General features: G+C 46.8%; 1 protein-coding gene and 1 pseudogene across 4 annotated transcripts in view; both read right to left on the bottom strand.

Moving 5' to 3' along the window:
- RDH13 (retinol dehydrogenase 13) overlaps positions 1–5,746 on the bottom strand; it is a 29,723-nt gene extending 23,977 nt beyond the window's left edge. For all 4 annotated transcript variants that reach the window (XM_059905743.1, XM_059905744.1, XM_059905746.1 and 1 more), the window contains exons 1-2: positions 5,546–5,746; positions 2,095–2,213 (exon numbers count right to left, since the gene is read on the bottom strand). In XM_059905743.1, the coding sequence (XP_059761726.1) occupies positions 2,095–2,213; positions 5,546–5,610 (184 nt within the window). In that variant the 5' untranslated portion in view covers positions 5,611–5,746. The remainder of the gene's footprint in view (positions 1–2,094; positions 2,214–5,545) is intronic.
- A 1,539-nt stretch (positions 5,747–7,285) lies between these two features.
- Positions 7,286–12,898, bottom strand: LOC132353903 (claudin-6-like; annotated as a pseudogene).
- Positions 12,899–13,500: the final 602 nt, after the last annotated feature.

Below are 13,500 nucleotides of genomic sequence, written 5' to 3'. Positions count from 1 at the left end.
TGAAAAAGAACAGATACATGTATATGTATAACTGAATCACTTTGCTGTACACCTGAAACTAACACAACATTGTAAATCAACTATAGTCCGATATAAAATATTTAAAAAATTTTTAATTAAAAAAAAATTTTTTAAGGGATGAATGAATAAGTGAAATGTGGTTTGTCCATCAGTGGAATATTAGCCACGAAAAGGAAGGAAATTCCAACATATCTGCACCATGGATGAACCTCACAAAGGTGATGCTCAGTGAAAGAAGCCAGACACAGAAGGACACAGAGCACACGATTCATTTATCCGGAATGTCCAGAAGAGGCAAATCCATAGAAGGATGATTAGTGGCTTCCTAGCTTTGGCGGAGAAGGGAAATTAGGGGATGATGGCTTAGAGGAGCCAGGTTTCGTTCTGGGGTGATGAAAAATGTTCTAAAATGGAAAGCGGTGACGGTTGCACAATTCTGTGAATATGCTAAAAAACATGGACGTGTATACTTTAAATGTGTGAATTAAATCTTAATACAGCCTTTAAAAAGAAAACTTTTCGGGGACTTCCCTGGCGGTCCAGCGGGTTAAGGCTCCGCGCTTCCACTGTAGGGGGCGCAGGTTCCATCCCTGGCCGGGGAACTAAGTTCCCGCATGCCGGGGCGGCACAGCCAAAATTTTTTTTAAAAAAAGGAAAAAATTTAATTTTTTTAAACTTTTTCTTTCAACTTAGAGAAGTGAGAAGAAACAGGGACTGCGAGGAGGACGGGCAGCAAGCCTGCGGACCGCGTGGGCCTGCGGGCTCGCCCTGCACAGCTGGGCCCCCACCACACAGTCCAGAACGGACTCATCAAGTCCCGGATCTGTCTGCCCTCCCAGTGGCAGCCTGGCTCTCAAGGGACCACAGTGGGTGTGCTCGCCCAATTTCCCGTCTCACTTTTTTTTTTTTCTTTAAATAAATTAGCTGTCTTATTTTTTGTTTTCATTTTTTTAATTTCTTTTTTTTAATTTATCTATTTATTTATGTTTGGCTGCGCTGGGTCTTCGTTGCTGCGCGTGGGCTTTCTCTAATTGCGGCGAGCGGGGGCTACTCTTCATGGCGGCGCGCGGGCTTCTCATGGCGGTGGCTTCTCTTGTTGCGGAGCACGGGCTCTAGGCGCGTGGGCTTCAGGAGTTGTGGCTCGCGGGCTCAGTAGTTGTGGCTCGCGGGCTTAGTGGCTCCGTGGCACGTGGGATCTTCCCGGACCAGGGCTCGAACCCACGTCCCCTGCGTTGGCAGGCGGATTCTTCACCACTGCGCCACCAGGGAAGCCCCTCCCTTCTCGCTTTTTCCTGAAAGGAGCACCTGTCCCTCCCCTGGGGAAACCCCATGTGGCGTGGGGGGCAGGGGGGCTGCCCTCATGGCCCCCCACCGCTCTCACCTCAGGGGTGAACAGGCAGCTCAGGCCTGGCCAGTCCATCAGGGACCCATTCACCGGCCACCTCGACTCGACCAGCCCAAGGAGCGCTTCCGGGCTCCCCAGCCCTCACCCCTGCCCTGTCCTGGCCTCCCCGTCCCAGCCAAGGCAGCTTTGGTCTTCCAGCTGTTCAAACAAAAACCTTAACTCCTCCCTTTCTCGTGCCTGAGCCCACAGGAAACCCCACTGATTCCAAGTTCAAAAGACATCTGCATGTGCTGAGGAGGGCACTCCTCCTCCATAAGCCCAGCCTGACCATGAGAAAAACGTCAAACAGACCCAAATCGAAGGATATTCTTTCCACAAAACGCCTGACCAGTAAGCTTGGGAGAGCCTGACCCCCAACCTCTGACCCAGGCCCTGACCCAGCCATTGGGACTGAGTCCAACTACAGTAGGAAAGGGCACAGCCGATGCAAAGAGAAAAACCCAAACCAGTAACTGCTGAGTGCCCACGGCCTCCTCTGAGACCCTGAACCTGCCCTTCCCTCTTCCAGAGACACGAGGCTTTGGGGCTTCAGCCGGCGTGAGTCTGTTTCTGCCACTTCCAACCAAAAGAATCAGATGCCTTAACATCCCCCGGGAAATCAAACCATCCACCGCCAGATCTCGCGCCCGAGCCTCAGGCAGAGAAGCAGGTGCCCACCGGGACTTCACCTCTTTTGGCCAGCTCCAAGGCGGTCTGTTTCCCGATGCCCGTGTTGGCGCCGGTCACAATGACGGTCTTCCCGGGAATGGTGGTCTTGCTGGGACAAGCCCCGCCGGCGACAAAGTCCCTGGAGGTAAAAAATGGCAGGTCAGTTCGGTCTGTCTGTCCTCTCTCACCACAGGTGCCCCTGACTGTTGTGATCTCAGGGAAATGACCTCTCTGAGCTTGTGTTCCCCCAACGGAAAGATGGAAACGACATCGCCTAACTCCATGGGACCGGTGTCGTGGTACAGGTAAAGGACTCAGCATGGTCTGGTGTGGGGGAGCGTGCACAGCAAGACAATCGTCATTGTAGAAAGACCCCCCGTATTCGCTTCCTGTGGCTGCTGTAACAGATCACCACAAGCTCAGTGGGTTAAAACCATGCAATGGTATTTCCTACAGTCTGCAGGTCAGAGTCCGAAATGGGTCTCACTGGGCTAAAATCGAGGTGTCGGCAGAGCTGTGTGCCTTCTGGAGGCTCCAGGGAGAACTGAGAATCGTCCCCACGCCTCTTCCAGACTCTAGGGGCCGCCCGCATCCCTCGGCTCGTGGCCCCTTCCTTCACCTTCAGAGTCGGCAGCACAGCATCTTCCAGTCCCTGACTCTGATGCTTCTGCCTCCCTCTTATAAGGACCGTTGTGATGATGTTGTGCCACCTGGATAACCCAGGTCATCTCCCATCTCAAGGTCCTTAACACGGTGACCTCTGACATCTGAGCCCGCGCTCCGCAATGAGAGACACCACCGCAATGAGAAGCCCGCGCGCCGCAACGAAGACCCCATGCAGCCAAAAATAAATATAAAAAAAATAAATTAACTAATTAAAAAAAGAAAACAATTAGTCTCTGGTGGTTGGTGGCCACCGTGTTGTACGTTGCCCTTCTCTTGTGTGGAGATGACATTGTCTATTTGGCCAGTTCCCTGTTGGTGACATTTGGTTGTTTCCAGTATTTAGCCTCTGGAATGTGGGCGTAGTAGCAGAATAAGGGCCCCCAATGATGTGCACGTCCTAATTCCCAGAACTTGTCAAAGGGGACTTTTCAGATGTCACAGGGGACCAGGGAAGTCCCCGAGGCTAATTTTTTAATTTAATTAAAAATAAATAGTCTAAACTAACACAACATAATAAAGCAACCACACTCCAATAAAAATTAAAAAAAAAAAAAAAGTCATACTTTCCCCCCTAGGGCATTCAGTTTTCTTTTATTCTTCCCATGCTGGCACTTTTTTATTTTTAAGCTTTTTCAGAACTGAAAGACATCAGCATGAATTAAAAATAAAAACAGCAGCCAAGGGACTTCCCTGGTGGCGCAGTGGTTAAGAATCTGCCTGCCAATGCAGGGGACACAGGTTCAACCCCTGGTCCAGGAAGATCCCACATGCTGTGGAACAACTAAGCCCGTGCGCCACAACTACTGAGCCTGTGTTCTAGAACCTGCGAGCCACAACTACTGAGCGCACGTGCCACAACTACTGAAGCCTGCACGCCTAGAGCCTGTGCTCTGCAACAAGAGAAACCACCGCAATGAGAAGCCCACGCACTACAACTAAGAGTAGCCCCCGCCCGCTGCAACTAGAGAAAGCACACGCGCAGCAATGAAGACCCAACGCAGTCAAAAATAAAAAATAAGAATAAATAAATAAATTTATAAAAAAAAAAAAAACAGCAGCCGATGATTTTTTTTTTTTTTTTTTTTTTTTTTGGCCACGTCACTCACACAGCTTGCAGGTTCTTAGTTCCCCGACCAAGGATTGGGCCCTCAGCAGTGAAAGTGCTGAGTCCTCACCACTGGACTGCCAGGGAATTCCCTGATGAATTTTATTATAAGGAAAAATTATTTCCATTTTCTAGAGCTTTCCAAAAAAGGTAGTTAATATTTACAAAGCAGCTGTTTAATGATTATAAATAACAAGGTATCAGCCAGCTAAACAAAAAAGACTTTATCAGATCAGGAGGAACAAGTTCAAAATGAAGCCTCATCATAGAGCAGATAAACAAACCCAAAGGTATTTATTCAAAGAGATTTAGAGTATATCCTTGATTGCCTTAAGGGGGAAAAAAAGGTATTTCAATAGTGCAATCACTTTCTGGCCTAACGCCCAGCTAATCACTTGTGTAACTGTAGTAATATTACATATTGCTAATCCTGAACACGTAACATGAGATCTACCCTCTTAACAAATTTTTAAGTGTACAATACAATACAATATTGTTACTACAAGCATAACATGGTCATACTTTTAAGTGCTCAGTAGTCACACGGGGACTTCCTTGGTGGCACAGTGGTTAAGAATCCGTCTGCCAATGCAGGGGACACGGGTTCAACCCCTGGTCAGGGAAGATCCCACATGCCACGGAGCAACTAAGCCTGTGCACCACAACTAGTGAGCCTGCGCTCTAGAGCCCGCGAGCCACAACTACTGAGCCCGCGAGCCACAACTACTGGGCCCGCGTGCCACAACTACTGAAGCCTGTGTGCCTAGAGCCCGTGCTCCACAACATGAGAAGCCCTCGCACCACAACGAAGAGTAGCCCCCACTCGCCGCAACTAGAGAAAGCCTGTGTGCAGCAAAGAAGACCCAACGCAGCCAAAAATAAATAAATAAAAAATAGTCGCACGGTATGGCTCATAATGGACAGGGCAAGTGTAAAACATTTCGATGATCACAGGAAGTTCTACTGAATGGTGCTCCTATAGAATATTTGGTAGCAGTTTTTTGGTTTGGGGGGATTTTTATATTGTAGTTGATATACAATATTATATAAGGTACAGGTGTACAATATAGTGATTTACAATTTTTAAAGGTTATATTCCATTTATAACCCATTCCATTTATAACATTATAAAATATATGCTATATTCCCCGGGTTGTGCAATATATCCTTGTAGCTTATTTTACACCTAATAGTTTTTACTTCTTAGTCCCGTTTTGTCTTGTTTTTATTAAACGAATTAGCCTAGGAAAGAGAAGAAAGAACTACAGTATGTCTATATACCACGCAATACGATCTTTTCACTTACTGACTTGGACAATTTTAATTTGTTTCTCTAATTCCGGACAACGGGAGCTTAGGTGATACATACTTTCCTTGCATCTGGGCCAGGACTTGACATATGGGAAGTGCTCAATAAGTGTCCGCTGAATGAATGAATTAATCCATTAAAAGTCCAGAAGCAACTAGACCAAAATGTTTACCAGGGCCCGGATCCGCCCCTTTCTCTGGGTGACCTTGGGCCGTGACCTGCCCTCTCGGGGACCAGGCTTGCCCCCGCATTCTCTGGGAGCACTGCTGGACGGGTGAGCTGGAGGACTCCTGGGTGGGCCAGGGGTTGGCGATCTCCACTCGGCTTTCCCTCCCTCGTCCTTGCCCACCGGCCAGCCGTTACCGCGCCTGGGGGACCCGCACGTACTCACTTGAGCAGCACGGCGCCACCCACCGCTGTGCCCAGCACGGACAGCGGCAGAATGTAGCGATTCATACTGGGCCGGAGCGGGGGGGTTGGGGGGGGGGCGGTTTCCACTGCAGCCGCCCGCAGACCCGCGCCCGGGGTCGGTCCTAGGAGCGCGCTGCCTGGGATTCACGTGGGAAAGTGCAAGCCCGGCTGGAACCCTCGGCTTCCGGAAACGAGCGGGGCGGAACTTCCGGGGGAGGGACCTATGGAGAGGGGCCGTGAGCGTAAGTTTCCGGAGCCGGGGGCGAGGCCGTGACCTCGGGGGCGGGGCCTACGCGCGGTTCCAATAACGTCACACTCGCACAGCTGCTGGAGGGACCCCACGATCCCAATCCTGCAGCTGCTGCTTTCGGACTTCCGTCCTCTGTGTCTTTCAAATGTATCAGCTTGTTTCCTCTTCTAAAAATATGTTCCTTACAAAGTACTATGTATAAAATAAGCTACAAGGATATACCGTACAGCACAGGGACTATAGCCAATATTTTATAAAAACTGTGAACGGAATATAATCTATAAAAATTTTGAATCACTATGTTGTACACCTGAAACTAATATAATATTGTAAATCAACTATACTGCAATAAAAATAAATAAGGAACATAAATATATGTGTTCCTCGTTGACTTTCTGGGACAATTTGATCATTTCAATGCTCAGAATCTAAGACCTACTAGCCTGGGAGGTTCCCAAACTCCTGGGTCCTGAGGCAGGAGGACATGGGGGCATACACTCTGGGTCTGAAGGAGGTGGGGCTGGGAGCCTGGACCCCTGGGTCTGAGAGAGGAGAGGCTGGGGGTCTCTACCCCTGGGTCTGAGGGGGGAAGGGCTAGGGACAGGGACTCCTGGGCCTGAGGAGAGGCTCACCCTAATTCAAAACGACCTCATCTTAATTAATTACATCTGCAAATACCCTATTTCCGAATAATGTCACATTCTGTGGTCTACTACAAGTTAGGATTTCAACATATGAATTTGTGGGGGGAGAGGGGTGAGGCAATTCAACCCATCCCACTTGTAATACCCAAAAGTTGGAAGCAACCCAATTTTGTAATTGATATGTCCATCGACAGCTGAAGGAATAAGTTATTCATAATAACTTCATACAATGTACTCAGTAAAAAGGAATGAGGACTTCCCTGATGGTCTAGTGGTTAAGACTCCAAGCTCCCAATGCAGGGGGCATGGGTTCAAACCCTGGTCGGCAAAGATCCCACATGCTCTGTGGTGCGGGCCCCTTCCCCCCCCAAAAGAAAGAATGAACTACTGGTATTTACACAATATGATTCCAGTTACATGACAATCTAGGAAAAACAAAACCATAGTGAGAGAATGAAGATCAGTGGTTACCAAGGGCAGAGGGGGTGGGGGAAGTGATTACTGCAAAGGGAACTTCTGGGGGGTTTGGAAAGGGGGGTTTGATATTTGTCAAATCTCATCAGCATGTTCACTTAAAAATAGTGAATTTTATTGCATGTAAATTATAGTGCAATACAGCTGAAAAAAAACACTGAAAAGATTTGCATAATTTTGTTTTGGAAATTATTTGACCCCAAGTAACTCATTTGATTTATGATTGGATCAGGTTTGTCAACAATCCACAGGCATACTTCAGAATACTTACGAAATGACAAATATCTGACCGATAAATTGTTTCCACATGTCCCAAGAGGTTTCTTTTTTTTTTTAGCAAGACAAAACATGCTTATTTAGTTAAAACTGGTGACTGGGGGCAGGACATGGCAGAAGTGTACAGAGCTGGAGATGAGAGGGCCAGGGGTCAGCACAGCACTCAGGATGGAGGATCCAGAAGTCTTGGAGGTGGGCAGTTCTTTGGTAACTTATCACCCACTTTCCTCGGAGCTACATGAGGCTCAAGAGCCCCAGGGGGTTCCAGAGTTCTGACCAGGAAGGGAAGGCTTGTCCCAACAAGTCTCAGGAGGCCCTGCCCCCAGCAACAGCAGGAGCTCTTGGGGACAGGATGAAAGCACCTGGACAGCAAGCTCCAGGTTGGTCTCTAAGACGGGGATGTCCAGGGTGGAGAAAATCTAGAAACTCTGAAGCATCACCTCTTGGCTCCATCATCCACAGATGAGGAACACCAGTAGCAGAGCCCAAGTGGGTTATCAAATGGATTAACCACACACACACACACTTTGCAAAATAAAAAGCAAAAACAAGAGACAAAAACAACCCCAAAGCTGTCATGAATCACCATCTCATAGAGAACAAACAAGTGGCTGCCAGTGGGGGGGTGGGAGCAATATAGGGGTGAGCGAGTGGGATAGCTGCTGGGTGTTAGCTACAGGGATGTATTTATTGTACAACATGGGGAATATAGCCAATATTTTGTAATAACTGTAAATGCAGTGGAGCCTTTAAAAATTGTATTTAAAAAATTGTATAGGGACTTCCCTGGTGGCACAGTGGTTAAGAATCCACCTGCCAATACAAGGGACACGCGTTTGATCCCTGCTCCGGGAAGATCCCACATGCCGCGGAGCAACTAAACCCGTGCACCACAACTACTGAGCCTGCACTCTAGAGCCTGCGAGCCACAACTACTGAGCCCGTGTGCCACAACTACTGAAGCCAGCGAGCCTAGAGCCCATGCTCTGCAACAAGAGAAGCCACTGCAATGAGAAGCCCGCACACCGCAACGAAGAGTAGCCCAGCAACGGAGACCCATCGCAGCCAAAAATAAATAAATTTATTTTTTTCAAATTGTATAAAAAATACATAAATAAAATGGATGCAGCTAGAGATTACCATACTAAGTGAAGTAAGTCAGAAAGAGAAAGGCAAATACCATATGCTATCACTTAATATATGTGGAATCTAAAATATGACACGAATGAACCTATCTACGAAATAGAAACAGAATCAGGGACGTAGAGAACAGACTGGCGGTTGCCAAGGGGGAAGGGGTTGGGGGAAGGATGGAGTGGGAGTTTGGGGTTAGCAGATGTAAGCTTTTATATATAGAATGGATAAACAACAAGGTCCTACGGTATAGCACAGGGAACTATATTCAATATCCTATAATAAACCATAATGGAAAAGAATATATTAAAAAAAGAATGTATATATGTGTGTGTATGTGTGTGTGTGTGTGTGTGTGTGTGTGTGTGTGTATAGATGAATCACTTTGCTATACAGCAGAAATTAACACAACATTGTAAATCAACTATACTTCAATTTAAAATTTTTTAATAAAATTAAATAAATTTTAAAAATAAATCAAATTAATTAAAAAAAAAATCACCATCTCTGTGGCTCCAGCTCAGAGAGTTAGGCCCCACTGTCGTGGGAGCTCCTGCTCCCCTACCCAAATTGACATAATTCTTAGTGGGGTACTTGGAGGGACTGCGAGAGGAGGTATGTGGGGCAGATGCCAAGTATCAGACCATGTAATGGCTGGAGCCCCGGGACTCCCCCGCCCAGAGGGGCAGATGCAGCATGGTAGCCCCCCACCCAGCAACAAGAGGCTGCCCAGCCCAGACAGAGGGAGGCTCCCAGCTCCTGCTTTGGGGCCTCAGCCATCGGGGAGCGGTGCAGAAGTCCTGGATGATGGTGTGGGCTCTCCAGTATATGGGGATCAGGGTCACGACCCCTGAGACGACAAAGATGATCCTGGAGGTGAGCACCAAATGGACCTTGGAGTCCTTGTTCTCCAAACAGGTGGTGCACTTGGCCCTGGCAAGGTAGACCAGCAGACTGAGCAGGGCCACAAGGAGGGTGATGATGCAGAGGGCTCAAGAAGCCTGCAGGTCCTGGGGCAGCAGTGCCAGCAGTGAGTCATATAATCCCTCCTGGACACAGGAAACACAACAGGGCACCCAAAGGGAAAGCAACAGCCAGGATCCAGGATCTGTGATTGGAGACTCAGCCTAAGAGTGAGGGAAGACTTCCCAGAGGAGGGGAAAACAAGATAGGGTTTTGAAGGATGAGTAGGAGTTCTTCAAGTGGGCTGAGTGGAGAGGGACAACTAGACAGGTGTAATAGCATATGCAAAGCCTAGGAGTCATGAGGCAGGTTGCTTGGGATGGTAGGAGGTTGGCTTGAAGGGGTGGGCAGCTGGCAAGAGATGTGTCTGAAGAGAAGATAATTAAAAAAACAAGCAATAATACCAGCTACTGTTTATTAAGTACCTAGTACATGCCAAATATTTAATCTGCACAACAAAGCAGAGAATAGGTTTGCTGCTGGGGATGCAGAAAGTGTGGCTGGGTCTGGCGAACCATTTCTCCCCTTCCTGAGATTATGGGAACTCAGAGCTCCTGGGATATTAGTGGGCAAGACCTGGGAAAGGGGAAGGTTCCACAGAGGCTGTACAGAACCCCAGGCATGGATCTAGACAGATCTTGTTTCAAATTCCTGCTCCACCTCTTCTTAGGTGTGTACTTTGAGCAGTAACTTCCCCTCTGTCAACTTCTGTCTCCTCTTACCCACAAAAATGACAGTTAGTATCCTTCATACGTAAAGAGTTCTTATGAATCAATAAGAAAAAAAGTCTCACCCCCAACAGGGAGAGAGGGGAGCATAGGCAAAGAATATGAGCAGCAATTTGCAAAGAAAGAAAGTCAACAAGCACATGAAACTACTCAGGCTTACAAGGAATCAAAGAAATGCTCGTTAGGATAATAAGATAATATTTTTCACCTGTCATATTGGCAGGATAGAAGCAATGATAATACCCAGTGTTGGCAAGGATGTGGTAAAACAGGTATACATACCTGCTGGTGGAAGTGTCAATTAGAACAGCCTTCTTAAAAGGCCATTCAGTAATACATGGCAAAACCATTGGTGCCAATCTTTTTTTTTTTTTAACATTTATTTATTTATTATTTTTGGCTGCATTGGGTCTTTGTTGCTGCACGTGGGCTTTCTCTAGTTGAGGCGAGCAGGAGCTACTCTTTGTTGCATTGCATGGGCTTCTCACTGCCGTGGTTTCTCTTGTTGCAGAGCATGGGCTCTAGGCACATGGGCTTCAGTAGCTGTGGCATGCGGGCTCAGTAGTTGTGGCTCGCAGGCTCTAGAGCACAGGCTCGGTAGTTGTGGCGCACGGGCTTAGTTGCTCCATGACATGTGGGATCTTCCTGGCCCAGGGCTCGAACCTGTGTCCCCTGCATTGGCAGGGGGATTCTTAACCACTGTGCCCCCAGGGAAGTCCCATCAGTGCCAATCTTTGACCCAGCCATTCCCCTTGGAAGAATTTATGCTAAGAGAATAATTGGTCATTGGGAAAGAAACATAGGAAAATGTTCCTCACAGCCCTGTTTCTCTGTAATAGCGAGGCACTGGCACAAATAAAAATCAACATCTATGTCTGTCAGTAGGAGAATGGTCCTACTCTCTCCTATTCCCTACAGTCCTTCTAAAAAAATTGTTTAATGAGCACATACTGTGTCCCAGGCATTGAACTATACACTGGGAATTTAGCAATGAGTCAGACAAGTTCCCTTCCCTCACAGATCTCCTGACACTGACAGTAAAAGTTAATTCATCTGTATGTGTTCCTGGATAGACTGTCTACAGCTTTACAAGGCTCAAATATTTAAGAACATTCTGAGTTCCTTCATTAAATACCAATACGGGCGGGAGGGGAAAAGCAGGCTGATTCTCTTTTTTAAGCTTATATATTAATGCGTATATTTTTAGAGCAAAAAAAACCTATAATATTCTGCATGGGGTCTCTGCCAGGCAGGATGATGGGTGATTTTATTGTTTTTTGCTTTTTGTTCATCTGCATTTTCTCATCTGAATAAGGTTTATTCCTTATTCAGGTGAAACCATCCATAAGGAGTGGAGGGCAGAGGTTAAAAGCACAGATACTGCAACCCAAGTGTCCACTGATGGATGAATGGACAAACAAAACATGATATATACATGCAGTGCAATATTATTCAGCCTTAAAAGGGAGGGACATTCTGACACAGGCTGCAACATGGATGAAACTTGAGGACATTATACTAAGTGAAATAAGCCAGTCACAGAAAGACAAATACTGTATGATTCCACTTATATGAGGTCCCTAGAGTTGTCAAAGTCATAGAGACAGAAAGTAGAATAGTGGTTGCCCGGGGCCTGGGTTGGCGGAGAAATGGGGAGATGTTTTTTAATGGGGACAGAGTTTCAGTTTTGCAAGACAAAAAAAGTTCTGGAGATGGTTGGTGGTGATGGATGCACAACAAGGTGAATGCATTTAATGCCATAAAACTGGACCCTAAAAAATGGTTAAAATGGTAAATTTTTAAAAAATTCATTTATTATTTTATTTTATGTTATTTTGGTCACGTCAAGTGGCATGAGGGATCTTAGTTCCCTGACCAGGGATCCAACTCGTGTCCCATACAATGGAAATGTGGAGTCTTAACCACTGAACCACCAGGGAAGTCCCCTAAAATGGTAAATTTTATGGCATGTGTAGTTTACCACAATTAAAAATAAGGGAATTTTTAAAAAATAAAAAGTACAGACGCTGACTCTCTCAACCTCGAATAAAGCATCCCCCTCTGAGCCTTTTTCTTCTCTTTTATACACTGGTCTCCTAATATCATCTACCTCTAGGGCAGGAGTTAACAAATATTTTCTGCAAAGGACCAGATAGCAAATAATTTCAGCTTTTGGGGTCATCTGGTCCCTGTTGCAACTACTCTGCCATTACAGCAGGAAAGGAGCCGCAGACAGTATACAAACAAATGAGCAGAGCTGTGTTCCAATAAAACTTTATTTACAAAAACAAGTGGTGGGCCACAGTTTCCTGGCCCCTGTCACAAAGTTTGGAAGGATGACAGAAAGTAATTCATGACAAAGATCTAACCCACAGTAAATGCCAGAGCATTGATGGCTGTAATGTTGTTACTGTAAACAGAACAATGCATCCAAATTCCTTCCTCTGAGGACCTCCTACGTGATTCCCATATGCACCCAAGGTGTTTAGAATATCTCTTCGGGCTACCAGGTAAGCCATGCATCCCTTTATCATTGTTGAAGTCGTTAATAAATTCCTGATAAACGTTGCTTGCTGTTCCAGGTACTGAGGGGACTCTTCCCCCATCAGAGGGCTTATCATACCCAAGTCATTCTCTCGCTCGCGCTCTCTCTCTCTCTCTCTCTCTCTCTCTCCATGCATTTTCAGAGCCCTTATCTGACATGTAAGAAACACGTTTCTCTACCTTGAAGCTACCATGCTGGACAGACCACATAGAGAAAAGGTCAGATGGTGGAGGAGCCCTAACTGGTCCATGCTCCAGCTGTTTGAGCCTTTTCAGCCAAGACACTGCCCCAGCTTCCAAACCATCCCCGTTGTCACCATGTTGTCACCATATGTCGCCTCCACCAAGCCCTGTGCAGATGGCAGGTTCGTGAGCAAACTAAATGTGGCCCTTGTCTGAAGCCACTAGGTCTTGGAATGATTTGTCACATGACCTTAGTAACTGGAAAAATTGATTCTTTGTTTGTTTGTTTCTTTGTTTAGTACAGGTGCTGAGTGCAGCACTTTCATGCTCCGTAACTGGGAGGAAGGGAAGGCAAAAGGGAGGAGGGGCAGAGTGTAGACAGGAGGGAAGGGTGGTGAGAAGGAAGGAAGACAGGAAAGGAAAGACTTAGTGAATTTGCCTGGAGTAAGGCAGGCACCATACAAATAGCTGACCTCTTGGCTAGGATGGGGTGATGGGGAGTCTGGGAGTTTGTGAGAGGCAGAGGGCCCCACTGTAAGAAGGCTGGGCAAGTTTCCTGCAGGATGTGGTGTTGATCACAGTGATACAAACAGAAAGGATTTCCTCAGGCCAGAAAGGATGCTCCAGACTGTGGGATCAGCTTAAAGAAAAGGTAGCACACGGGTATGTGCGGACATTGTGGGAGTGTAAGGTGTGGATGGGGTGGAAGGAATGAGGCTGGAGTGGTTGGAAGGTGGAG

Source organism: Balaenoptera ricei, chromosome 19, assembly GCF_028023285.1.
Source record: "Balaenoptera ricei isolate mBalRic1 chromosome 19, mBalRic1.hap2, whole genome shotgun sequence".
NCBI classification, from domain to species: domain Eukaryota; kingdom Metazoa; phylum Chordata; class Mammalia; order Artiodactyla; family Balaenopteridae; genus Balaenoptera; species Balaenoptera ricei.
The sequence above is the reverse complement of the archived record's forward strand: the minus strand, read 5'-3'. Positions and strand labels throughout refer to the sequence as shown.